Source organism: Nannospalax galili, unplaced genomic scaffold (assembly GCF_000622305.1).
Source record: "Nannospalax galili isolate Female #2095 unplaced genomic scaffold, S.galili_v1.0 scaffold566, whole genome shotgun sequence".
Taxonomy (NCBI): Eukaryota; Metazoa; Chordata; class Mammalia; order Rodentia; family Spalacidae; genus Nannospalax; species Nannospalax galili.
Window position 1 is genome coordinate 147,072 of NW_008355811.1, and position 24,031 is coordinate 171,102.

General features: G+C 43.5%; 1 protein-coding gene across 1 annotated transcript in view; it reads left to right on the forward strand.

Annotated features, from left to right (window-relative positions):
• Pole (DNA polymerase epsilon, catalytic subunit) overlaps window positions 1-24,031 on the forward strand; it is a 62,649-nt gene that overhangs the window by 17,989 nt on the left and 20,629 nt on the right. The window contains exons 21-32 of the mRNA XM_008853727.3: window positions 4,851-4,999; window positions 6,490-6,582; window positions 6,759-6,903; window positions 9,170-9,327; window positions 9,703-9,898; window positions 11,929-12,143; window positions 18,333-18,435; window positions 19,493-19,573; window positions 19,657-19,779; window positions 21,340-21,552; window positions 21,796-22,005; window positions 22,255-22,398. Of these exons, the coding sequence (XP_008851949.1) occupies window positions 4,851-4,999; window positions 6,490-6,582; window positions 6,759-6,903; window positions 9,170-9,327; window positions 9,703-9,898; window positions 11,929-12,143; window positions 18,333-18,435; window positions 19,493-19,573; window positions 19,657-19,779; window positions 21,340-21,552; window positions 21,796-22,005; window positions 22,255-22,398 (1,830 nt within the window). The remainder of the gene's footprint in view (window positions 1-4,850; window positions 5,000-6,489; window positions 6,583-6,758; window positions 6,904-9,169; window positions 9,328-9,702; window positions 9,899-11,928; window positions 12,144-18,332; window positions 18,436-19,492; window positions 19,574-19,656; window positions 19,780-21,339; window positions 21,553-21,795; window positions 22,006-22,254; window positions 22,399-24,031) is intronic.

Genomic DNA, 24,031 nt, shown 5'->3' on the forward strand with positions numbered 1-24,031 from the left:
GAGTTACATATCTCTGGGATAAAGCAAACTTGATCATGGTGGATGATCTTTTTTGATGTGTGTCTGTATGTGGTTTGCAAGTATGTTGTTGAGAATTTTTGCATCTATGTTCATTAAGGATATGGGTCTATAGTTTTATTTTTTGGTTGTATCTTTATTTGGATTTGGTTCTAGAGAGATGCTGGCTTCATAGAAGGAATTTTCAAGTTCTCCCTCTCTATCTTTTTGAATAAATTAAGAAGTATTGGATATAGAACTTTAAATGTCTGGTAGAATTCTACGGTGAAGCCATCCTGGGCTTGGCTTTCTTCGTCAAGAGATTTTGTATTACTGCTTCACTTCAATTTCATCATGTGTTATGTGTCTGTTTAAGCTGTTGATATCTTCTTGGTTCAGCTTTGGTGATTCCTTGATTTTAGATACACACCCATTTCCTTTAGGTATTCAATTTTAATGGGCTATAGGCTGTACAGTATTCCTTTATAATATTCTGGATCATTTTATTGTCTATTGTGATGTTTCCCCTTTCATTTCTAATTTTGTTGATTTGGGGTTGTTCTTTCTTTTGGCTAACTGGGGTAAGGTCTGTCTATCTTATTTATCCTTTCAAAGAACCAACTCTAAGATTCTCTGTTCCTTTGTATTGTTTTCTTTTTTCTATTTCATTCATTTCTGCTTTGATTTTTGTTATTTCTTCTTGTCTGCTGAGTTTGGGTTTCATTTGTTGTTGCTTTTCAAGGGTCTTGAGTTGCAATGCTGTCGTTTGTGTTCTTTCCGATTTTTTAATGTAGGCAGTTAGAGCTATAAACTTCCCTCTAAGGACAGCTTTCAGCATGTCCCAGAGGTTTTGTTGTGTTTTGTTCTTTTCATTTAGTTCCAGGAATACTTTTCTTAATTTTTCTTTTGACCCATTCATCATTCAGGAGTGTGTTGTTTAATCTCCATGTGTCCACGTGGTGACTAGGGCTTCTTCGTGTGTTGATTTTAAGCTTTATTGCATTGTAGTCTGATAGAATGCATGGAATTATTTCAATCTATTTGTATTTGTTGAGGTTTGTTTTGTGCCCCAGTATATGGTCAATTTTGGAGAATATTCAATGGGGCGCTAAATAGAAAGTATGTCCTTTGGTGTTTAGGTGGAATACTCGGGAGATGTCTCTTAGGTCCATTTGATATATGGTATTGTTTAATTCAGATGTCTCACTGTTAACTCTCTGCCCTTTTGACCTATCTACAGTGGGGTATTGAAGTCCCATACTATTAATGAGTTGGGATAAATCTGGGTATTAAAGTCTTGTAGTATTTTTTTTTATGAAGTTGGGTGCACCAGAGTTTGGTGAATATATGTTCATGATTGTAATATCTTCTTGATTGATTGTTCCTTTGATCAGAATGAAATAGCCCTCTTTGTCTCTTCTGGTTAGTTTCAGTTTAAAGTCTATTTAAGATAGTGCCTGTCCTTGAAAGTGAGATGAGTTTCTTGCAGACAACAAAAAGATGGGTTTTGATTCTTAATTCATTCACCTAATCTGTGTCATTTGACTGGGGCATTCAGTCCGTTAATATTTAAGCTTATTAATGAAAGATGTGTATTGAATGCTGTCATTTTTATTTCTGTTCTTATTCTTGATATAGCTGTACTTTTCCACAGTTTTACCTTCATTGAATGTCTTTCCTCAACCCCTTGGATATAGTTATTCCTTTCTTCAGCTTTTTGTATTGCTTCCAGAACTCTCTGAAGGGCTGGTTTTGTGGACATGAATTCCTTCAGCCTATTTATGTCATGGAAGATTTTTCTTTCCCCTTTGACTATAATACACGTTTTGACTGGGTATAGTCATCTGGGTTGGCATCTGTGGTCATTTAAAACTGGGAATGCTTTGATCCAGGCTTTTCTGGCTTTCATAGTTTGCACTGAAAAGTCAGCTGGGTTTTCCTTTATTTGTGACTTGTTGTTTTTCTTTTGTAGCTTTTAGTATTCTCTCTTTGTTCTGTACATTTAGTGTTTTTACTATGATGTGTCATGGAGAGTTTCTTTTCTGGTCCTGTCTATTTGATGTTCTATATGCTTCTTGTATTTGTATGGACATGTCTTTCTTTAATTTTGGGAAACTTTCTTCTATGAGTCTGTTGAGGATCTGGTCCATGCCATTCATCTCTTGAGATTCTTCCCCTTCCTGTATGCCTATGATTCGTAAGTTTGGTCTTTTTTTTTTTTTTCGTCTTTTTGAGACAGGGTCTCCCTGTAGCCCCAGCTGTCCTGGAACTCACAAAGATCCACCTGCCTCTGCCTCCGGAGTGCTGGAGTGCTGGGATTAAAGGCGTGCACCACCGCGCCCAGCGAGTTTGGTCTTTTTATGGTGTCACACGATACCTGCATATTCCATTTTTATGCTTTCTTAAATTTTTCATGTTTGCTTGAATGGTCCAGTTCATCCACTTTATCTTCCAGTCTTGATACTCTGTTTTCCATTTCATTCATCCTATTGGTGAGGCCTTCTCCTGTCATTTCTGATTGGTTTACTGAGTGTTTCAACTTCTTCATTTTAGCCTGAGTAGTCTTCAATATTTCTAGCCCTTTTCTGAATTCATTCAGAAATTTATTCCTATCTTCCTTCAGTTCTTTCATTTCTTTGTGTGTTCTTTAAATTCACTGAGTTCTTTAATCATGTTTATAATTGTTCTTTTGAGTTCCATGTTCATTATCTCTAGGGGGTTCTCATTGTACTCCTCTAGAGGACTATTGATATTTGGTGGGGATATGTTATTTTGGTTTTTTTGTGTTATTATTTTTTCCCTGTGATTTTGACTTGTGAATTTCTCTTGTAGTTTCTGGTTCTTGTGTGAGACTCAAGCCTTCAAGTTTAGTGATGCTTCTTTTTTTGAACTTTATGTGTCTGTGGTTTACTTTTTGGGTATGAAAAGCCGATTCGTCTAAACTTCCGGTTCTCTCTTGATTTTATATTGGAGTGGTCAGATTGCTTTTGTCTTCAGGAGTTCCCACAGAGACCCAAGTCAGATGAGGATCAGATGCTCTCAGACTTTCTCCTAAGGTCTGGATTCCTCCAGGAAAGATGTCCTCAGGAATTTGGGGGTTAGACTGGCCTGGGAGCAGGGCCTAGGAAAGATGCTGGTTTCAGGCAGGTGGTGGCTGTGCCACCCAGAGATGGAAAGGGAGATGGGGGCGGGAAGAGGCCCCAAGGGCTTCTGGCGACTACAGGGAGGAACTCGGTTGGTCTGGATGCAAAGGATCAGGAAGCCAAGAGGGCAGCCCCAGTGTCCAGGAAAGAGGTTGGTGGGTTGTACAGCCCAGGGAATCAGAGGATGGTGAGGGAGGGACCAGGCCCAGAGGGCTCCCGTGGACCTTGAGAAGGAACTGGGTCCATCTAGATGCAAGGATCAGGAAGCAGTGGTGGCCCCAGGTGGAGAGTTCAGCCCCACCTTCCAGGAAAGAGGCTGGCGGAGGTGCAGCCCAGGGAAGCAGAGGAAGGTGAGGGCAGGACCAGGCCCAGAGAGCTCCTGGGGACCACGAGAAGGAACTGGGTTGCAAAGGATCAGGAAGCAGTGGTGGTTCCCCCGGTGTCTGGGGTGCCAAGACAAGGAATGGCACAGTACCCAGGCTAGGAGGAGAGATGGGCAGGGGAGATGGGAGCGTGAATGGGTCTAGGGGAGTCAAGGCATGGAGGGTGTAGTGGACTTACCCAGGAGAGAGGCCGGCAGGTTGTGCAGGCCCAGGGAAGCAGCTTAATAGTATTTTTATCTTGGTATCTTGTGTGCATGTCCATACCTATAGAATTTAAGAGGACTATTCGTAGGAGTCAGTTCTCTCTCACTCTCCACCATGTAGATCCTAGGGATTGAACTCAGGTCCTCAGGCTTGACGCAAATACATTTACTTTCTGAGCCATCTCTCTGGCCCTATCTGAAGAGTTTTTGCCCTTTAAATATTTTTCTTCTCATCTTTATTAGAAAGTTTGCCGACATATCAATGGCTTTCCTTACGTCTCTTTGTTTTCATTTTGAAATGAAATCCCTAGGTACTGAGTCCCTACAGATTTGCCAACTAATGACTAGACAGATGCTGTAAGGTATGCTCTGATTTGTGTGCCTTACTGGCTGCCTTCGCTCAGGTGTTCACACCATCTAATCATCTTACCGAGTGCACTGTGTAGGGGTCAGTTGAGCAGAGGTACTCAGGTTGGGAGCCCCAGGAAAACTCCAGTCATTGGTCTTTGGATATGGAATTTGTTTCTTCAGCTTATTGGGGGGGGCTACTTTCAGTTTCTTGAATTAAAGAAGCAAAGTCTGAGGTAACTAGAGGGATTGTTGCTGTAATGAAGTCTTTTTCTACAAGTCTTTAGTCTTACAAGATAAAAATGTGATATGTATTCCTTAGTGTGCAGAACTCTTTTGGGAACATCTACCCCAGACAGGCAGTGCTAGGTTTAAGACAGTTCAAGCAGAAGAAATCATCTTAGATTGGTTTCCAGGGTTGGAGACAATTGAAGAAACTTAAATATGGAGCTTGGTGATATCACTTATTTTAGATTCCCTAGTCCTAATAGTAATATTAGGAGAATATTAAAGGAGAATGTCCTACAGTACTCGGTTTTTAATAGCCATAGTTTTCAAGGGTCTGCCAAGAGCGATGGAGACACATACAGAATAAAGGAGATATGGTAAGATATTAACAGGTGGCCAGTCTAAAAGATTGAATGGTCTTCGTTATACACTTTTTCAAGTTCTCTATAGATTTGAAAGTTTTTAATATTGAAAACTTGGGTTTCTTGACCTTGTGGACTGAGATAGGAGAAGCTGTAAGGTACTCAGGCTCCCGCATGTGCTACCAGGTGTGGAAGAAGAAGCTCTCAGCAGCTGTGGAGTCAGGTGATGCAGCTGAGGTGAAGCGTTGCAAGAATATGGAGATCCTGTATGACTCACTGCAGCTGGCTCACAAGTGCATCCTGAACTCCTTCTATGGCTATGTCATGCGCAAAGGGTATGGGCCACATGCGCCAGGAGGGAATGAGCATGGTGTGATGGTTGAGGAAAAAGAAGTTGGGGGTATCTTCAGGCTTGGGGGACTGGGCCAGGAGGTTGAATGCATATGGGAATGCTCTGCCAGCTCAGAGAATATTTGTGATGCAGGCTTGGCTGGGACTAGGGAGTCCAAGAGAGCCAGGGCCACATTGGCTCAAGAGTCTGGGGGGTCGGCCGGGCATGGTGGCGCATGGCTTTAATCCCAGCACTCAGGAGGCAGAGGCAGGCGGATCTCTGTGAGTTCAAGGCCAGCCTGGTCTACATAGTGAGTTCCAGGAGAGCTGGGGCTACAGGGAGACCCTGTCTCAAAAAGACCCAAAATAAAGAGTCTGGGGGTCAAGAGAGAGATATGTTGTTCAACAGCTTGATTTAAGCATGGTGGACTGGAGATACGATTTGATTTCTGGCATGTTTATATCATTTCGTCATCCCTGGAGTGGAGAGGTTTAGGTAGCTGATAAACAACATTAGATTATTTAAGGAGTGGGCAGAGGAGTAACCAACAAAGAGTATAGAACTGGCTAGGAGGCCAGAGTCTCACAGTCAAAATGGGAACTGTTCTAGAAAGAAAGTAGGAAGTGGTTTGGGTGGTGTGCCAGTGAGGCCTGATCTGTATTCCTTGGACAGCTTGGTTGGGCCTCTGGGAAAGCAGATCAGTGAGTGGCATGAACGTAAAGTCAGCCTCTAAGGGTCTAGAGACACAGAAGATAAGACCACTGTCCGCCTGCAGCTTTAGAGGAAAGGAGAAAACTGATCCTGGAATTGATTCTGATGAAGATTGTTGATTGGCTAGTTGACTGGTTGTTTGGGGCGGGGGGGGGTTCAGACAGGTTCCTTGTAACCCCAGCTGTCCTGGAACTCACTAGGTAGACCAGGCTGGCCTTAAACTCACAGAGATCTGTTTGCCTCTGCCTCCCAAGTACTGGGATTAAAGGCATGTGCCATCATGCTTGGCTTCCCCTATTGGTTTTTAATGAGAATGGACATACTAAATTCTGCTAGGTCAGAATGAGAGGGAGCAATTAGACAAGGGTTAAGCCGGAGTAAGGGTTGGCAGGTGGACCTGCAAGTTGCTGAGGGCAGCTGCCCAAGTGTTGGCTTAGTTTCATAGAAGAAGATGGTTGAGGGTTGAACTTCAGAATAGGGTTCCAGGCCAGCTGGGGCTACAGGGGGACCCAGTCTCCAAAAGAAAAAGGGAATAGGCTTGGGAGTGAGAGTCCTACTGACTCTAAAATCATGAATTAACCCTTCTAGATCTTCCCTGAGCCACACTGGTCATGCTCAAGTAGGGGCAGAAGGGACAAGCCAAATTCTGCCTTAGTTCTGTCCTGCTTCAAGCGTGTTGTTCCACCATCTCTCCTGTGGAATCCTTTTTCCCTCCTCTGAATCCTTGTGGAAAGAGCCTCCTGTTGGCCCTGCCTACCATAGACTATAGGCTGTCCATTCCAGGGCCCGCTGGTACTCCATGGAGATGGCTGGCATTGTCTGCTTCACAGGAGCCAACATCATCACCCAGGCAAGAGAGCTGATCGAACAGATTGGGTAAGTGGACCTGGGGTCAGCTGAAGGGTTGGGGAGGGGCAATCACAGGAAACAATGAAGACAGGGAAGACAGAACTGGGTTTGATCTCATCATATTTGAGATACTCAAAACCTGACTTAAGAACTTGAGGCCACATGGCCCCACCTGTCCATGTCCTTCACTCTTTTCTCTAAAGGAGGCCCTTAGAATTGGACACAGATGGAATATGGTGCGTCTTACCCAATAGCTTCCCTGAAAATTTTGTCATCAAAACAACCAATGTGAAGAAGTCCAAGGTGACCATCTCCTATCCTGGAGCCATGTTGAACATCATGGTCAAGGTGAGTCTGGGTGAGTTATGCAGCCAAAAGACACATCTCATTCTGACCTCTGGCCTGGCTCCAGTGTGGACATTTACTTAGACTTTTAGAGGTGATATATTTGGCTCCCTACAAGAACCTTCCATCTCATGCTCTTTTTCCTAATTCCCTCAGCTGTTCAAAGTGACTTTCCTATACCATAAGGATATGGTTAGACTACTAGATTCAAGTTACAGGTGGAATTTTTTTCTCCTTCACAACAACCACACTACTTTTGCCTTTACTTTTTATTTTGAAACAATTTTAAATGTATAAAAACAATCTCAAGTGTCGGGTATGATGGTACATGCCTTTAATCCTACCACTGGAGAGGCAGAGGCAGGTGGATCTCTGAGTTCAAGCCCAGCTGGGGCTACAGGGAGTCTAAAAAAGACAAAAAAGAAAAAAAAGCTCAAAAATAGGGGACTGGAGAGATAGGTCAATAGTTAAGAGCACTTACTATTCTTGCAAAGGACCCATGTTCAGGTCCCAACACCCATGTGGTGGCTAACAACCATCCTGACTGCAGTTCCACGGCATTTAATGCCCTCTTTTGGTCTCCACAGACACCAGGCATATATGTGGTATACCTGTATACATGCAGGCAAACACTCATACACTCCTAAATTAAATAAATTAATAAATACATAAAATCTTTAAAAAAGAAAAACTCAAAAATAGTACTGAAAGGAGGCTAGGGAGACAGCTCAATTGGTACAGTGTTAAGCATAAAGGACCTGAAATTGGATCCCTAGCACTTATGTAAAAGCTAGGCACAGGGCACACATCTAGCTCTGGCACTGAGGTTGCAGGGAAAGAGGCAGACAAGTGGACCCCTGGAGCTGATTAGCCAGGAAGCCTGACCAAATTGATGAGCTCCAGGCTCGGTGAGAGACGCTGTCTCAAAAAATTAAGTGGAGAAAATTGAAGCCATCCATCATTGACTTGGCCTCCACATGCACACATGCACATACATGCACACATATACCACACACACATAAATAGCACTGAAAACTTCTGAGTATCTTTCAGGCTGCTTCCCCTAATGTTAACATCTACCGAAAGTACATTTACAGTCATCAAAATGAAGAAATTCATGTTGACAAACTCTGCAATGGAACTATACATCATTTGGAGTCCCCAGTTTTCCTACTGTTGTTCTTCTAGTATCCAAGGTGCCCACACTGTCCTCCCTAGCCTGGACTGTGTCTTTTCTGGTCAGGCATTTTGTTTTCTGCCCTCAATTTGGAGTTGCCACTTCTTGTTAAAAGACCAATGTTATTTGGGTTTTCTTGGAGGAATGCCATAGAGATGATGGCACATTTCCTCTGTGAGGACATGGGCTTCATTACTAGGTTAGCAATGTTGTTGACATCTGCTAGATGTCTCCACAATGAGGTCCCCCAACTCCTTGTCCACATGCTGTTCTTTGCTCAGTAATCACATAGGCAGAGGGTCACTTATTCCTAGAGAATGAGCATCAAAGAGCATCTGGCAAATGTTAGAACCACCACAGATAATTAGGAAGTATCATGAAGGCATGTTTTGAAATGCTCCTCAAACTTCAGTCCAGGTATTGGTAGGTCTCACCTGTACCACTGCTAATAATAGGTTTCATATGCTGGTTTTTCCTCACAGCAGTTTTCTGTTTCTCTCATTCCTTTTGCTTGTTCGTTGGAATTCTTAAGGGAGCATTGTTACCCTTCTGCTTATTCATTGACTTACTTAAGCAGCATGGATTTGTACTTGTTTATTATACTTTGGGTTATAGTCCAGTATGATCCTTATGTCTTTTGTTGCTTAGTTTATTCCTAGCTGGCCACAAGGATTTCTTCACACTTATGTGTTCTTGGGACATTTCCATGTTTTGGCTGTTTCTTTTTTCACTCTTGTTTTTGAAACACTTTCTTACTTCCTGGTATTATAAGATCCTCCAGCCTTATCTTGTGTTGTCCCTGCTTCAGGACTGAAGTCAAACTCTGGCAATCCTTGATATATTTTTGTGCTATCTTTATCTTTCCAAAAAGATCATGTATGTATGGAAACATAAAACATGCAAGTCAGACTTTGTAAATGATACTTGAGATTTGACTTGTTGTGCATGTCCAACTTTCCTGTTTTTATGCTGCCAGATGTGTCCATTGTGAAAGAGCTTATTTACTGGTCCATCCATTCCCTGAGAACAGGAGGTGGTTACCAGGTCTAGGCCCTTAGGAGTGATACAGCCATTCTGGTTCTTGGTTCTCAGGAAGGCTTCACCAACCACCAGTACCAGGAGCTAACAGAGCCTTCCTCACTCACCTATGTCACCCGCTCTGAGAACAGCATCTTTTTTGAAGTTGATGGACCTTACCTTGCCATGATCCTTCCAGCCTCTAAGGAAGAAGGGAAGAAACTGAAAAAGAGGTAGGAATCTCAGAGCCTTTATGTTTTGGAAAGGAAATACACTGGGGTGGACTAGATTTAACAACCTGGTAGGGGAAATAGATTGGGAGCCAAAATGGGACTAAACTTTGTCGGGGGGGTAGTTATTTGTTTTATTAACTCAATTTGGAAGATAAAACAAAGTAGATACTGATGTGCCAGCCTTCTTTACCACCTGACGTATTCTGGTTTTGAGTGGTGGGCCCATAACCCGTTTCTGTTTGTGAGTATAGAGCACTGCTTGCTGCCTCATAGTTGACATCAGGGTCAGACAGTGGAAGAGGAAGGCAAAGGTGGGACAGAAAGCACCCAGCACCCAGAGATTTGCTTCACTGTGGTGTCTACCTTGTTTTCCAGATATGCTGTATTCAATGAAGATGGTTCTTTGGCTGAGCTAAAAGGCTTCGAGGTCAAACGCCGAGGGGAGTTACAGCTGATTAAAATCTTCCAGTCCTCGGTCTTTGAGGCCTTCCTGAAGGGTAGCACTCTAGAGGAAGTATATGGCTCTGTGGCCAAAGTGGCTGACTACTGGCTAGATGTCCTATACAGCAAGGTAAGACCCCACCTACCTCCTCAACTGACTGTCAGGATGAACCATCTTATAGGAATGGGACTTGTGTACCCTAGGTTCTTGGAGAGCCAAATAATAGACAAACTTGGGCCATTTTGATGAACCTTGGCTTCCTTAGCACCAGTACCCTAGGATTCCCCAGCTTTTATCCAATGTCAGATTTGAAGGAGATAGTTTTTAAGAGGAAACTTTAGTAATTATCACATCACTTTTTTTTTTTTTTTTTTTTTCAGAGCTGAGGACCAAACCCAGGACCTTGTGCTTGCTAGGCAAGCGCTCTATCACTGAGCTAAATCCCCAACCCCTCGTGTTTGTTTGTTTTTTTTAAATTGTTGTTTGGTTTTCTGAGACAGGGTCTCCCTTGTAGTTATATCTGACCAGGCTGGCCTTGAACTCACAGAAATCCACCTGCCTCTGCCTCCCAAGTGCTGGTATTAAAGGCATGTGCCACCATACCCAGCCTTGTTAAAGCCAGACGAAAACTTGTGAGGATCAGTTCTCTCTCCTTCCACCGTGTGGGTCCCAGGGATTGAATTTAGGCCTTCAAACATGGTGACAAGTGCCTTTACCTGCTGAGCCATCTTACCAGACCTGATTTTTTTTGGCGGGGGCGGGTCTTTTTGAGACAGGGTCTCCCTGTAGCCTCAGCTGTCCTGGAACTCACTGTGCAGACCAAGCTGGCCTTGAACTCACAGAGATCTGCCTGCCTCTGCTTCCCGAGTGCTGGGATCAAAGGCATGCGCTACCACACCCAGCAAAACCTGATTTTTAAAGTCTTAGTAGGCTCTATAATTGTACACATAATTTTTATAATTTATCCCCAACATTACAGAAAAGGGAGGGGAGGTGGAGAGATGGCTCAGCAGTTAAGAGCACTGACTACTCTTGCAGAGGTCCGGGGTTTGATTCCCAGCACCTACATGGCAGATAACAACTGTCTGTAACTCCAGTTCTAGGGGAATCTGATGCCTCTTCTGACCTCCGCTCATAGCACAACAAGGAAACACTTCCATGCATGCGGACAATACACTCGTACACAGTTGTGTTTTTTTTGTTTGTTTGTTTGTTTGTTTGTTTGTCTTTTTGAAGCAGAGTCTCCCTGTAGCCCCAGCTGTCCTGAACTCACTATGTAGACCACTCTGGCCTTGAACTCATGGAGATCCGCCTGCCTCTGCCTCCCAAGTGCTACATGTATGTGCCACCACACCCGGCTCCTACATAGTTTTTTTAAAATATTAAAATAATAAAAAAAATTTTAACAAAAAAGGGAGGGAGGGAAAGAGAAAGAGTGCTGACTTTCCTCTAATTCTGATTCCACAGAATGTTTAGCTGTTCCTGTGCTGCTTTATCTTTGTGTGTTATGGGCCACTTACCATTTAATCTACTTGCACATTACCATCTATGAGAAAGTTTTAAAATTCCATTGTCCCTGCCGGTGTTACATGAATGTTGCTTCCTTTAGGACAGCTTTCTGTCTTGGGCATAGCAACTCCCTCAAGTTTACAGCTTTGGCTTTTATTGCTTCTACATGTTTCTTGATATTTTGTGTACAGAGTCTCATGTAGCCCAGGCTGGCTTGAAACTCAGTCCACCTGCCCTAACCTCCTAAGAGCTACAATTATAGGTATGCACCACCACATCTGGCTCTGTCCTTTTTTTTTTTTAATGATATTACTCTGCCCTTTAGAAGTATAAAGCCTGCCTTCAGCTTCTTAAACAAGAGACATGAACAATCCCTCAGGAGCAAAGTCTTTTGTGTGTGTTTGTTTGAGTATTTTGCCACATGTATGTAAGTACATGCAGTGCCCACAGAGGTCAGAGGAGGGCATCAGATCCCCTGGAATGGAAGTTATAGATGGTTGTTAACACCATGTGGGTGCTGGGAACTGAACCCCAGTCCTCTGTAAGAGCAGCCAGTGCTCTTAACTGCTGAGCCATTTTCCAGCCTCAGAAGCAAAATCTTCAGTGGCTATAAGCTTGATCTTCCTCGCATCTGTGGCTTTTTTCTCTAGGCTGCTAACATGCCTGATTCTGAGTTGTTCGAGCTGATTTCTGAGAATCGCTCCATGTCTCGGAAGCTAGAAGATTATGGGGAACAGAAATCAACATCTATCAGTACAGCAAAGCGCCTGGCTGAGTTCCTGGGGGACCAAATGGTCAAAGACGCAGGACTGAGCTGCCGTTACATCATTTCCCGAAAACCAGAAGGCTCTCCTGTCACTGAGAGGTAAAGCCTTCCTTAAAGAGTTGAATGGATGTGGTGGTGCATGCCTGTAATCCTAGCACACAAAAATGCTGAGGCCAGAGGATTTTAAGTTCCCTGCCAACCTGGGTAACTTAAGGATACTCTGTCCTGATAGTGGAGGAGAGGAACAGGCATAGTCATGCACACTTGTAATCCCAGTATTTGGGAAGCTGAGAGAAAAAGTTTGTGAGTTCAAAGTTAACCTGGACTATTTAATGAGTTTAATACCAGGCTGGGCTATCTTTTTTGTGTGTGTGTATGTCTCAAAAAAAAAAAAGAGTTGGACACTGGACACTGGCTTTGCATATCTATACCTATGGTGGAGCCTGTGGCTCCTTCCCACAGAGAAGCTTCCATAGGAAGAATGTATGGCCAGTGGGTGTTGAAAGAGGAAGGCTGGCCTCTGATGCTGTAGATAAACTCAAAAAGGCCTTACAAGGTCCTCGTGGGACCCTGGAGAGGGCATGGTGAGGCTAGAGAACCTTGGTTTGAAAAGAGTCAGACTTTCTGTTATGGAGATAAATGTGGGTATCTTGAAGGGTCAGGGCTTGGGCTCCTCATCCAAAGACAGCTCCCTAGTAGGAGTCGCCCTATGACAAGCCATGCAGAGTCCTCTAGCATACAAGAGACTCTAGCATATTTTTACTGCCAATAATACCAACAAGCTCTCAGTCCCCTTCATGGATGACAAAGAAATACCTTCCGGCTCCTAGGCCATACCAGGTGCAACAACAAGGAACTCCACCAGATCAGCTTCCAGCTCTTACCATGAGACTGAATGAAACAGGAAGAAACCATGGCTGCCTATGAATGATGCACAATAAAAAAAGAGCTCATCTCAGTCAGACTACCAGAACCCAAGTCCTAAAGTGGCCCCATGGGAGTCTTGAGAGCTAGTAGTAGAGACAGGATAAACCTGTGGTCCCTTCAGAGGAACTGGAGGCCAGTATGGCCTCTGCAGAATCTTCATGGCACTCCCTAATGTGGCTTGAGTCTCTTGTGGAAAGGTATGTCTGACCCACTTGCCTGGAAATGATGCAGCCTATGACTTCTGTAACCAATGGGTTGGATGGACAGGATGTAAGACTTCTAAACTCCAGTTAACAGGGGCTCCAAGATTGGGCAGTTACCCTCTTGATACCCAAGTGGTCTCCTGGAAGCTGAGAGAGCATTTATCTAAGGTGGCCCCACCAAGAGTGTCTGCTGCCTTCTTGTAAGGATGCCACTCAGCTACACAAGTGACCAACCACAGGTGAGACCACCCAGGGTACAGATTCATCAGCATCAGTAGTTATTATCTCAGTCTACTAAGTGTTGGGTGGTTCATTAACAGCAGGTGCCTGATAATGCTGGTTGACATCCACCTTCTCAGAGAGGCCTGTAGGAAAGGTAAATAGCAAATACTTCTATAAGGAAAAAATTGCTATGGCATAGGTCAAACTATTTGTTCTAAAGCCAGTTCAATAGAGTCACATAGATCAAGATAACAAGTTGGTTTTTTGTTTGTTTGTTTGTTTGTTTGAGGGCTTTTTTTTGTTTTTGGTCTTTTTGAGACAGGGTCTCCTGTAGCCCCAGCTGTCCTGGAACTCACTATGTAGACCAGGCTGGCCTTGAACTCACAGAGATCCACCTGCCTCTGTCTCCTAAGTGCTGGGATTAAAGACGTGGGCCTCCACACCTGGCAAGTGACAAGTTTTTAAATTTCCATTAGATAAAGAACCCAGAGAGAAAGAAGGACCTCAGATATGCTCAGACCAATGTGTGGAAAGATAAACCAGGCTCCCGGAAATCATGGCAGTGCAGACTTAAGCAGCATCTTCTGGGTCAGAACTAGAGTGCTGGTACCAGTTATGGGTGCACAGGTAGATGGGTGCTTATACCATGTGGCTAAGAGTATGACTCGCACCCAGAGGGTCTGGGAGTGGAGGGCACCTAGCACTTCTTGTTTGAGTTTATTTTAGTTTTGTATTATTCTTTAATTTTTTTAAATTTCATTTTACTTTTTTTTTTCTTGGTCATATCCACCTTTATTCTCAAATAATTTTCCAATATGGTTGTTTCAGATTACATTTGAATGCTAGTTGACTCCATACTCTTACCAACATATGATACCATTTCTTTTTCATTTTGGTCATTCTGGAGTACATAAAATAACATTGCATTGTGGTTTTAACTTGCATTTCCGTGATGACTGATAAAGTTGAGTACCATTTCATATGTTTATTATTTATATGGTATTTTTTTTCTTGTGAAATGCCTCTTAAATTTTTATTATATTATTGATTTGTAAGAATTCTTTATATATTCTGACTATAAGGCAGTGCTTTTAACTGCTGAGCCATCTCTCCAGCCCTGTTTTGTGTATTAATTTCATCTTTCTTTTTCTCCCTTTTATCTTCTCTCCTCCCTCTCCTTCCCTCTCTTCTGTATTCCTAATGTTCCTTTTTTTCTTTGCCCCCCCAACTTCTTAAACTGGCTTATACCACTAGTAAAATACTTGCTTATTTTTTGGGAATTTGGGAGTGTGGGCCATGTTGTACAGGTTGAAGTCACATGATAACTTGCTAGAGTGGCTCTCTCCTTCCACCATGTGGGTCCTGGGGCTCAAACTCAGGTTGTTAGGCTTGGCAGTGAGTGCCTTTACATGTCGAGCCATCTTGCTGGCTCTTGTTTGATTTTTTCTTTTTTTCTGATTTATTTTTAGTTTATATTTTATGTGTATGAGTGTTTTGCCTGCATGTAAGTAGACCCATGTCATGCAGTACCCAGAGGGTGGTGGATCCCCTTGAACTAGAGTTAAAGGTGATTTTAGCCACCATGTAGGTGCTGGGAACTGAACCCAGGTCCTATACAAGAACAGCCAGTGCTCTTAACTGCTGAGGCATCTCTCCAGCCCCTTGCTTGATTTTTGAGACAGGGTCTCATGTAGCTCAGGCTAGTCTCAAACTATGTAGCAGAGAATGACCTTGAGCTCCTGATCTTCCTGCCTTCACCTCCCAGGTGTTGGAATTACAGTTATGTGCCACCACACTTACTCTATAGAGTACTGGGGTTCAGATCCAGGGCTTTGTACATTTTAGGCAAGGACTATACCACTTGAGCTGCATCCCCAGCCCTCAGTTGGTACTCCTGAACACGTCTTGTCATGTTTAGTGCCAGGTTTTTTGTTGTTTTTGTTGTTTTTGTCTTTTTGAGACAGGGTCTTCTTGTAGCCTCACCTGGCCTGGAACTTACTATGTAGACCAGGCTGGCCTCGAACTTACAGAGATCTGCCTGCCTCTGCCTCCCAAGTGCTGGGATTAAAGGCGTGCACCATTTATTTTATTTATTTGTTGCTGCTGTTGTTTGGGGTTTTTTTTGTTGTTTTTTTTTTTTTTAAAGACAGTCTCCCTGTAGTCCCTGCTGGTCTGGAACTTGCTGTGTAGACCACGCTGGGCTCCATCTCACAGAGATCCATCTGCCTATGCCCTTGCCTCAAAAGTGCTAGGATCAAAAGGTATGCACCACCACACCTGGCTTAGTACCGTAGCATCACTGGAAATGGTCAGATGGTTTTTAGGTGGTGGAACGTACTCTGCAGGAGCCAAACATGGTAGTAGCTATCTACTCTCAGATACTGGAAAGGCTGAGGCAGGAAGTCTGAGGTCTGCCTGGGAACTTAGCAACACCCTGTCTCAAAATAGAAATAAAGGGCTGGATGTGCTAGGCGTGTGGCTCATTTGGTAAGAGTACTTACCAGATATTTGGGAGGCCCTGGGTTTAATCCCTAAAATCTCACAAAAATTAGGTAGATTGGGTTTGTAGATTAGTGGTAGAGCACTTGCCTAGTGTTCCCAAGGCCCTGAGTTCAGTTTCCTACATTGAAGAGAAAGAAATATACACATGCTATATAAGAATCAAAAGGATTGAACTGTAGCACAGACAACACAAAGGAGCTTCAGAAAGTATTGAACCAAGACTGCCATGTAGCTGCATGTGGGGTTGACACCTGTCGTCCCAGCACTTAGGGGGCTAAGGCAGAAGGAGCTCAAGTTCAAGACGAGTCTGAACTATAGCAAGTTCTAGGTCAACTTAGGCCGTATACAGAGACCCTATCTCAAAAAAATTTGAAAAAAAAGGAAAAGAAAAAAAAGACTGCTGTATATGCAAAACCTGAGGGGAAAAGGGATGTTTTCTTTCTTCATGGCTACATCCAAGTAGGAGTGGTATAAAGGCATGCACAGGACCAATACCAGAATAAGGGTCCTATAGACCTCTGTGTGAGAAAGGACGGGCAGCATACAGTGCCCAGTACTCCACTTTATTCTCTCTCATAGGAAGTGACAGTTTCAGAGCAGTACAGATGCTGGGTACGTGCATCAGTGTTATATTCTAAGGGTTTCTTTTGGTTTTTTGAGACAGGGTCTCCTTGTAGCCCCAGCTGGCCTGGAACTCACTGTGTAGACCAGGCTGGCCTTGCCTCCAGAGTGCTGGGATTAAAGGTGTGTGCCACCATGCTCTATTCTAAGTTTTGTAATAATATTTCACAATAACAAGTATTTTATAAGAGTTACTGAAAGTTGCTAGTTGCTTCATTGGTGCTGTGAAAACCAGCTCATTCCTTAGAAAGCATTCCAGCTTTTGTGTATTTTACCCAAGGAACAATATTTTAGAAATATCTACTTGCCCACATGTAAGGATAGTTCTAAACAGCTCTAGACAGTGGCTACATATGAAAAACAGACCAAACATCCAACAGAAGATGATGTGCATTCAACTTAAGCCATTTTAAAAATTTATATTATTTGTACAAAATAAGGGGTTTCATTTTATTTTCCATACATATAATATACTTTGATCATATGAACCTGCCATTGCCCTCTTTTGTTCCCCTACATACACAAACACTCCTGCTTCTCTTCCCAAATAGGCGCCCTTGTACTTTAATGTCTTTTTTTTTTTCCCCGACAGGGTCTCCCTGTAGCCCCAGCTGGCCTAGAAGTCTATGTAGACCATGGTGACCTGGAACTCACAGAGATCCTCCTGCCTCTGCCTCCTGAGTGCTGGGATCAAAGGCTTGCACCACCACACCCAGCTCAATATCTTTTTTAAATCTGAATTCTGCATGTGAGAGAAAGCATGCAGTATTTGTGCCTCTGTATCATTTCACTTAACATAATTTCCAATTCCGTCCATTTTCCTGTAAATGACATAATCTTGTTATACTGAATAAAATTATTATGGACTGAGGAGTAGTGTACGTATGCCACATTTTCTTTATTCATTCATCTGTCGACAAGCACCTAGGTTGATTCTATAACTTGACTGTTGTGAATTAGGACTGCAATAAACATGGATGTACAGGTATATATCTATTGTATGTTGACTTTGATTCTTTAGGGTATATACCCAGGATTGTAAACTTCAGGGTTTAGTTTGGCTTGGCTTGGCTTGGTTTGGCTTGGCTTGGCTTGGTTTGATTGTTTTTTTGTTTGTTTGTTTTTCATTTTTTAAAGTTTATTTTATGTTTATTAGTGTTTTACATTCCTGTAAGTTAGTATACCCATGCATGCAATGCCCATGGAGGCCTGAAGAGGGAATTGGATCCCCTGGAACTAAAGTTGCAGACCTCTGGTTGTGAGCTGCCATGTGGGTGCTAGGAACTGAACCTGGGTCCTCTGCAAGAACAGCTAGTGCTTTTAACCACTAAGCCATCTCTCTAGCCCCTTGGTTTGGTTTTTTTGCCATACAATCCTGCTATGTGGTCCAGGCTGGCCTTGGCGCTCACAGTTCTGTCTCAGCCTCCCAAGTGTTGTGATTACAGGTACTCACTACCATACCTAGCACTTCCTCTTCTTCCTTTACCTTCTTCTTCCTTTTCCTCATTCCCTTTCTTTCCCTCTCCTCCTTCTCTTCCTCCCTCCCCTTTTCCTTATTCTTTATTCTGTTTTGTACTGCTGAGAACAGAACCAGAGCCTTACATATGCTAAGCAAGCACTCCTAACATTGAGCTATAGTCCCAGGCCATACCCAAATGTTTTAATGAGAATACTAGTCATTGAATGTTATGTGTATCATATACAAGCTACAGTGTGTACAGAGCCTTTATTTTCATGTGCATTTGCTAAGAATTATAGTGGGATTTACAGTTATTTTCATTGTTGTGATTCTGTTCCTGTTTTCTTCACCCAGGGCCATCCCACTTGCCATTTTCCAAGCAGAGCCCACAGTGAGGAAACACTTTCTCCGGAAATGGCTAAAGAGTTCATGTCTTCAAGACTTTGATATTCGGACAGTGAGTGTCAATTATTTTTATAACATTTATTTTTATTATTTTCAATTATGTGTGTCTGTATATGGGTATGTGTATGTGAGTACATGTGCCTGAGGAGCTCAGAAGATGTTGGATCACCTTGAAGCTGGAGTCCTGCAGTTGTGTAAGACACTCATTGAGAACCAAACTCAGGTCCTCTGCAAGAGCAGTACCTGCTCTTAACTACGGAGCTATCTCTCCAGTCCCTTTGTTTTTATTTTTCACTTATTTAAGGGGCTGGAGGTGATGGCATGCATGGAGGTCAGCGGACAACTTAACAGCAATTGGTTCTTTTACCACATGGGTTCCAGGCATTGAACTCAGATCATCAGACTTGGTAACAAGTGTTTTTTTTTCCCACTGAGCCATCTCTCCAGACCTCTTTTTAAACCCTTAGTAGTACAAAAATAATTGGCACATACTGTTCTTGCGGAGGACCTGGGTTCCATTCCCAGCACCCACGTAAATGACTCATTAACCACCTGTAATTCTAGTTCCGGGGAATCTAATAGCTTCTGGCCTCCAAGAGCACCTACACGCATGTGGTATACATAAACTCATACAGGCATACATATACACATAATTTTTTTAAATTAAAAAAAATTTTTTTTTGGTCTTTTTGAGACAGGGTCTCTTTGTAGCCTAAAATTAAATCTTTTAAAAGATAAAAAGAAAGCTATTTAGCATAGAATGTGCCTGACTTGGGTCACCTGTCTCATCCAGAGTTTTACTTCTGACTTCCTCCTTTCTGACATATAGTATGTAGGGAGACAACACTAAGGCCTTGGGAAGCTCACATTAGGGAGGCCCCTGAGCTGCTACTTTCTTGGATGGAATAAGGCTGAGGTACAACTAACCACCTGCTAGCTTATGATCCTGTGGTCTCATGAAGCTCTCTACCAAGTTTCTACCTCTAAAATGAGCTCCTTGTATTATGGAATTTCTGTAAGATGGAATGAGACACAGCATTTAGCAATGCTTGGCATGTAATGATGTAAACAGTTACTACATTGCTGCTTCTTGTGCTTTCTGTATGCAGATTCTAGACTGGGACTACTACATTGAGCGTCTGGGGAGTGCCATCCAGAAAATCATCACCATCCCTGCAGCTCTGCAGCAGGTGAGACAAGAGCCAGGGGATACCACCCAGCACCACAAAGACCATAGAGTCACACAAGGGTTTCTAATCTGTGTCATCCTCAGGTGAAGAACCCGGTTCCACGTGTCAAACACCCAGACTGGCTGCACAAAAAACTGCTAGAGAAGAATGATGTCTACAAGCAGAAGAAGATCAGTGAGCTCTTTGTCCTTGAGGGAAAGAGACAGGTAACACACAAGACAGGGTAACAAGGTCTGTGAACTGCCATTCATAATTTTCTGATGCTGCCTCTAAAGAGGTTTTGTTTGGTTGGTGGGTGGATGGGTGGGTGGTGGGTGGTTGGTTTTTTGAGACAGGGTCTCCTTGTAGTCCCAGCTCATCTGGAACTCTGTAGACCAGGCTGACCTCAATCTCACAAAGATCCTCCTGCCTCTGCCTCCTTGAGTGCTGGGACTAAAGGTGTGTGCCACCACACCTGACTCTAAAGAGGTATTTTACCTCTAAAAATGTACATTGTGGTACTTTACTCTTCAGTGCCTTCCAGTATCATTTTATATGACTGAAAACAGATTGTGAATCATCAGGTGAGTGTTAAAAACAGATTGATGTGTAAATAATGGGCCATACAAATTAGACACAGTGACCTGAATTGAATCACTGTACTGTATACCAGTTTTCTCAACAAAATCAAGATTTTTTTTTTCCTGGTAAAACATTGAAGACAAAACAATGAAAAGTATAGGTTAGAGTTATAGCCAAGCAATGAATAAGAACTGTAGTCCCAGCAAGCAGAAGTATTCTGTGACTGATGTCAGAAAGCTACTTTGTTGTAATCTGTTCATTAAAGGCAAGTCACTAGGTCCCACCCCACTCAGAGAGTCACATAGGGACTAAGTACAAGAAGGTAGATCATTGGGCCACAGTACAGGGCTGCCTGGCTAGCTGCCAGAAGGTATGGGACCTCACTACTAATAGATGACTACAACATGAAATATTTAGGTATTCTCAGTCAAACTGAGAAAAAGTGGTGGGCAACTAGTGTTGAAACATGGGAAAGTAGAACTCATCCCTGAGAAAGTTTGAAAGATGGGTCATCCCTGTGACCATAGTAGCATGTACAGAGGTAGACACTGAATCACTTTTTTTTCTTTTTTTTTTTTTTTGAGGCAGGGTCTCCCTGTAGCCCCATCCTGACTGGAACTTGCTATGGAGATACGCCTGCCTTTTCCTCCTGAGTGCTGGGGTTAAAAGCGTGTGTCACCATGCCTGGCTATTTGTAGTTATTAAATATTTATTATTTTTTTATTTTTATATTTTGGTCTTTTTTGAGACAGGGTCTTCCCATAGCCCCAGCAACTCTGAAACTCACTATGTAGACCAGGCTGGCCTTGAACTCACAGATTTGCCTGCCTCTGCCTCCCAAGTGCTGGGATTAAAGGTGTGTGCCACCACACCTGGCTGTACAGCAGTTTAAATGAATGAACCACACCACTGTTTTCAGAAGGTATCCATCTCAAAGATACATGGCTAAGTCATAGGTCACTTCAGTAACAGGTTACCCTGTAAGCATTCTATATATGCCAAGCATGGCAAAATGCTGGACATTTACTTATTGATGGTCTTTGAGTGACACTGTTTTCTAAACTTTTTTCTGTTTAACCCTTTTGTTATTAATAGTTAAATTAGTCTGTAAATGAGTATCCTTTTTCAGGAGATTTATTAGAATTCTAGGATAGAATTTACCAGATTGAGATCCTGAATTACAAAGTTTGGTTGGGTCCTTCCAGATTGTGATGGCCCAGGCTCCAGGAGACAGCCAGAGGCTCTGCACTCCAGACATGGAGGACTTTGGCCTCACAAAGCCACACTACTCAGCAGTCCCAGTTGCTACTAAGAGGAAGCGAGTTTTATGGGAGAGCCAAGAGGAGTTTCAGGACCTTGCACTGACTGTTCCCTGGCAAGAAGTCTTGGGGCAGCCTCCCTCCCTTGGAACCACCCAGGTAGGAAGCAAGGAAGCCAGAGGGGGCATGGGAAAAGTTGCTGTGGCATTGTCTCTCCTAGGAATATGCTACATAGTAAAGGGTTCCTGAGGTAAATCCTGCCTCCTAAACAGGGGTTATAGAAATACCTGAGAGTCTCAGAGCAGTTAGAAGCTGCTAAGGCTTGGGAGTAAGATGCAGGCTGTTGGAGAAGGGTGTTGGTGTTCGACATACACCAGCAGTTATGTGTTGCCATCTGTCCAGGAAGAGTGGCTGGTCTGGCTCCGGTTCCACAAGAAGAAGTGGCAGCTGCAGGCCCGACAGCGCCTGGCCCGGAGGAAGAGACAGTGTCTAGAGTCAACAGACAGTGTGTCAAGGCATGGGACCATCCGAGAGGGACCTGCCACAGGGCTGGGAAACTTTTTGCGACGAACTGCCCGCAGCATTCTGGATCTTCCATGGCAAATTGTGCAGGTGTGGACCTTCATTCATAGGTTGCAGGATGCTGAGAGCAGCCACACTTCTTGTGGGCTCAGGGGAGGGACTGTTCAGCCAGTCCTGCAGTATGGGATGGAGAGTAAGATAGACCTTAAACTTTCTGCCCATCATAGGTGTCCTGCACATGGGGGGATGTGGGCAGAGCTGGAGGCCATGTGGGAGATTACCGGTTCACAGGTGTCAGTGTGTTATGTGATGTGCTGTGTGTTCTGCATTTCCTCTCAGATCAGTGAAACCAGCCAAGCTGGTCTTTTCCGGCTATGGGCCATCATCGGCAGTGACTTACACTGTATCAAGCTGAGCATCCCCCGAGTATTCTATGTGAACCAGCGGGTGGTCAAAGCAGAGGAGGGACCTTCATATCGCAAGGTAGGGAGGCTACTGGTATTGTTGGTAACCTCTGAGGTATCTCTGTGTGGTGGAAGCCGTGTAGACTTAGTCGAGAACATGACTTTGCAGACATAAGGAGCTCATGAGCTGTGTGGCCCTATCTCTATCTCCCAAGCATCTAACTGGTATTGGGAACTTATGAGAGTTTCTTGAAACCGTGTCTTTACTTAGGAACAGGAGGCTGCTGCTGTCCATTGTCCTGATAAACTGGGCTTGCCATCATCATCTGTGATGTCTTTGGAGCAGGGGGTGGACTGAGTAGAAGTTGCAAGTAGTTACCGGCATTATTGGGATAGATGTTTATCTGCCATATAGTCCATTCATTTAAAGAGTACAGTTCAATGTCTTTTAGTGAATTCATGGTAATACAACTAGAACCACTGTTGGTTTCAGATTTCATCATCTCTAAAAGAAGTCATAAACTGGGCATGGTGGCGCACACTTTTAATCCCAGCCCTCAGAAGGCAGAGACAGGTGTATCTCTGAGTTCAAGGCCAGCCTGATCTACATATTAAGTTCCAGGCCAGCTGGAGCTACAGGGAGACCCTGTCTGAAAAAGACCAAAAAAAGAAAAAAGAAAAAAAGGTCTTATAGCCCTCAGTTGCCACTGTCCTCCCCTGCAATCCCTGGAAACCAACTGCCAACCCACTTTCTGTCTGAGGATTTGCCTAGTCACAACATCTCAGGAATGGAGCCATACCATAGGTGGCTCTTTGCAGAGATTCTTCCACTTGGGTTTTTGAAGAAGACTCTTATGTGGGTCTCACTTGGAGTACCCAGTTAAGCCAGTGTGCTAACTCAGGCCAAAGCTGGTCGATGATGCTATCTCTGCTCTCTGTTGGATATGAACTGCATACAAGGAACACCTGGGTAAGGTACATAATTGTAGTTGGAGAAGGTGAAACCTGATTCCAGCCTGTTGATTTGGTGGAATGTGTACCTTAGATAGTTGGCAGGGTTCATCAAGATAATGGACACTTGAGACTAATGGGTTTCCATACTTTCTTGTAGAGCCATGTGGCATGATTGTGCGAGAGAATGTCTGTACTGCAGGACCTCTTTTCCTTTATAATTATCCACTCCACTCTGGAGAGAAATGCAATACTGTGTGACCATCCTGTCCTCAGTGTTCACTATGAGCATTGGTATTTGATGGTGACTGTTCAACCTCCACATTGGTGTCCTAGGGATTCTAGGATGAAGGTTTTCTACCCTAACCTGCCTTCTGTGTAAGAACTTTGGGTATATCAGTTAGGAGTGAATTGTTTGCAGATTGGGGGGATAGTATTCATTTGTTTGAGACAGTCTTATGTAATTCAGGCTAGCCTTAATTTCCCTATAAAGCTGAAGTTGGCCTTTAATTCCTGATCCTTCTGCCTATCTACCAAATCCTGGAATTACAGGCATCTGTTATCACACTTTTCTCATGAACTGTTTTTGTCAATGCTGGGGAGCAAACTCAGGGCCTAGTGTATGCTAGGCCCACACACTACCACTATGCTTATGGTCCCAGCACAGAAGTAAAATAGTTCTTCCCTTAAAAGTAAGATGGTCAGGCCTGGTGGTGCACGTCTTTAATCCCAGCACTCGGGAGGCAGAGGCAGGAGGATCT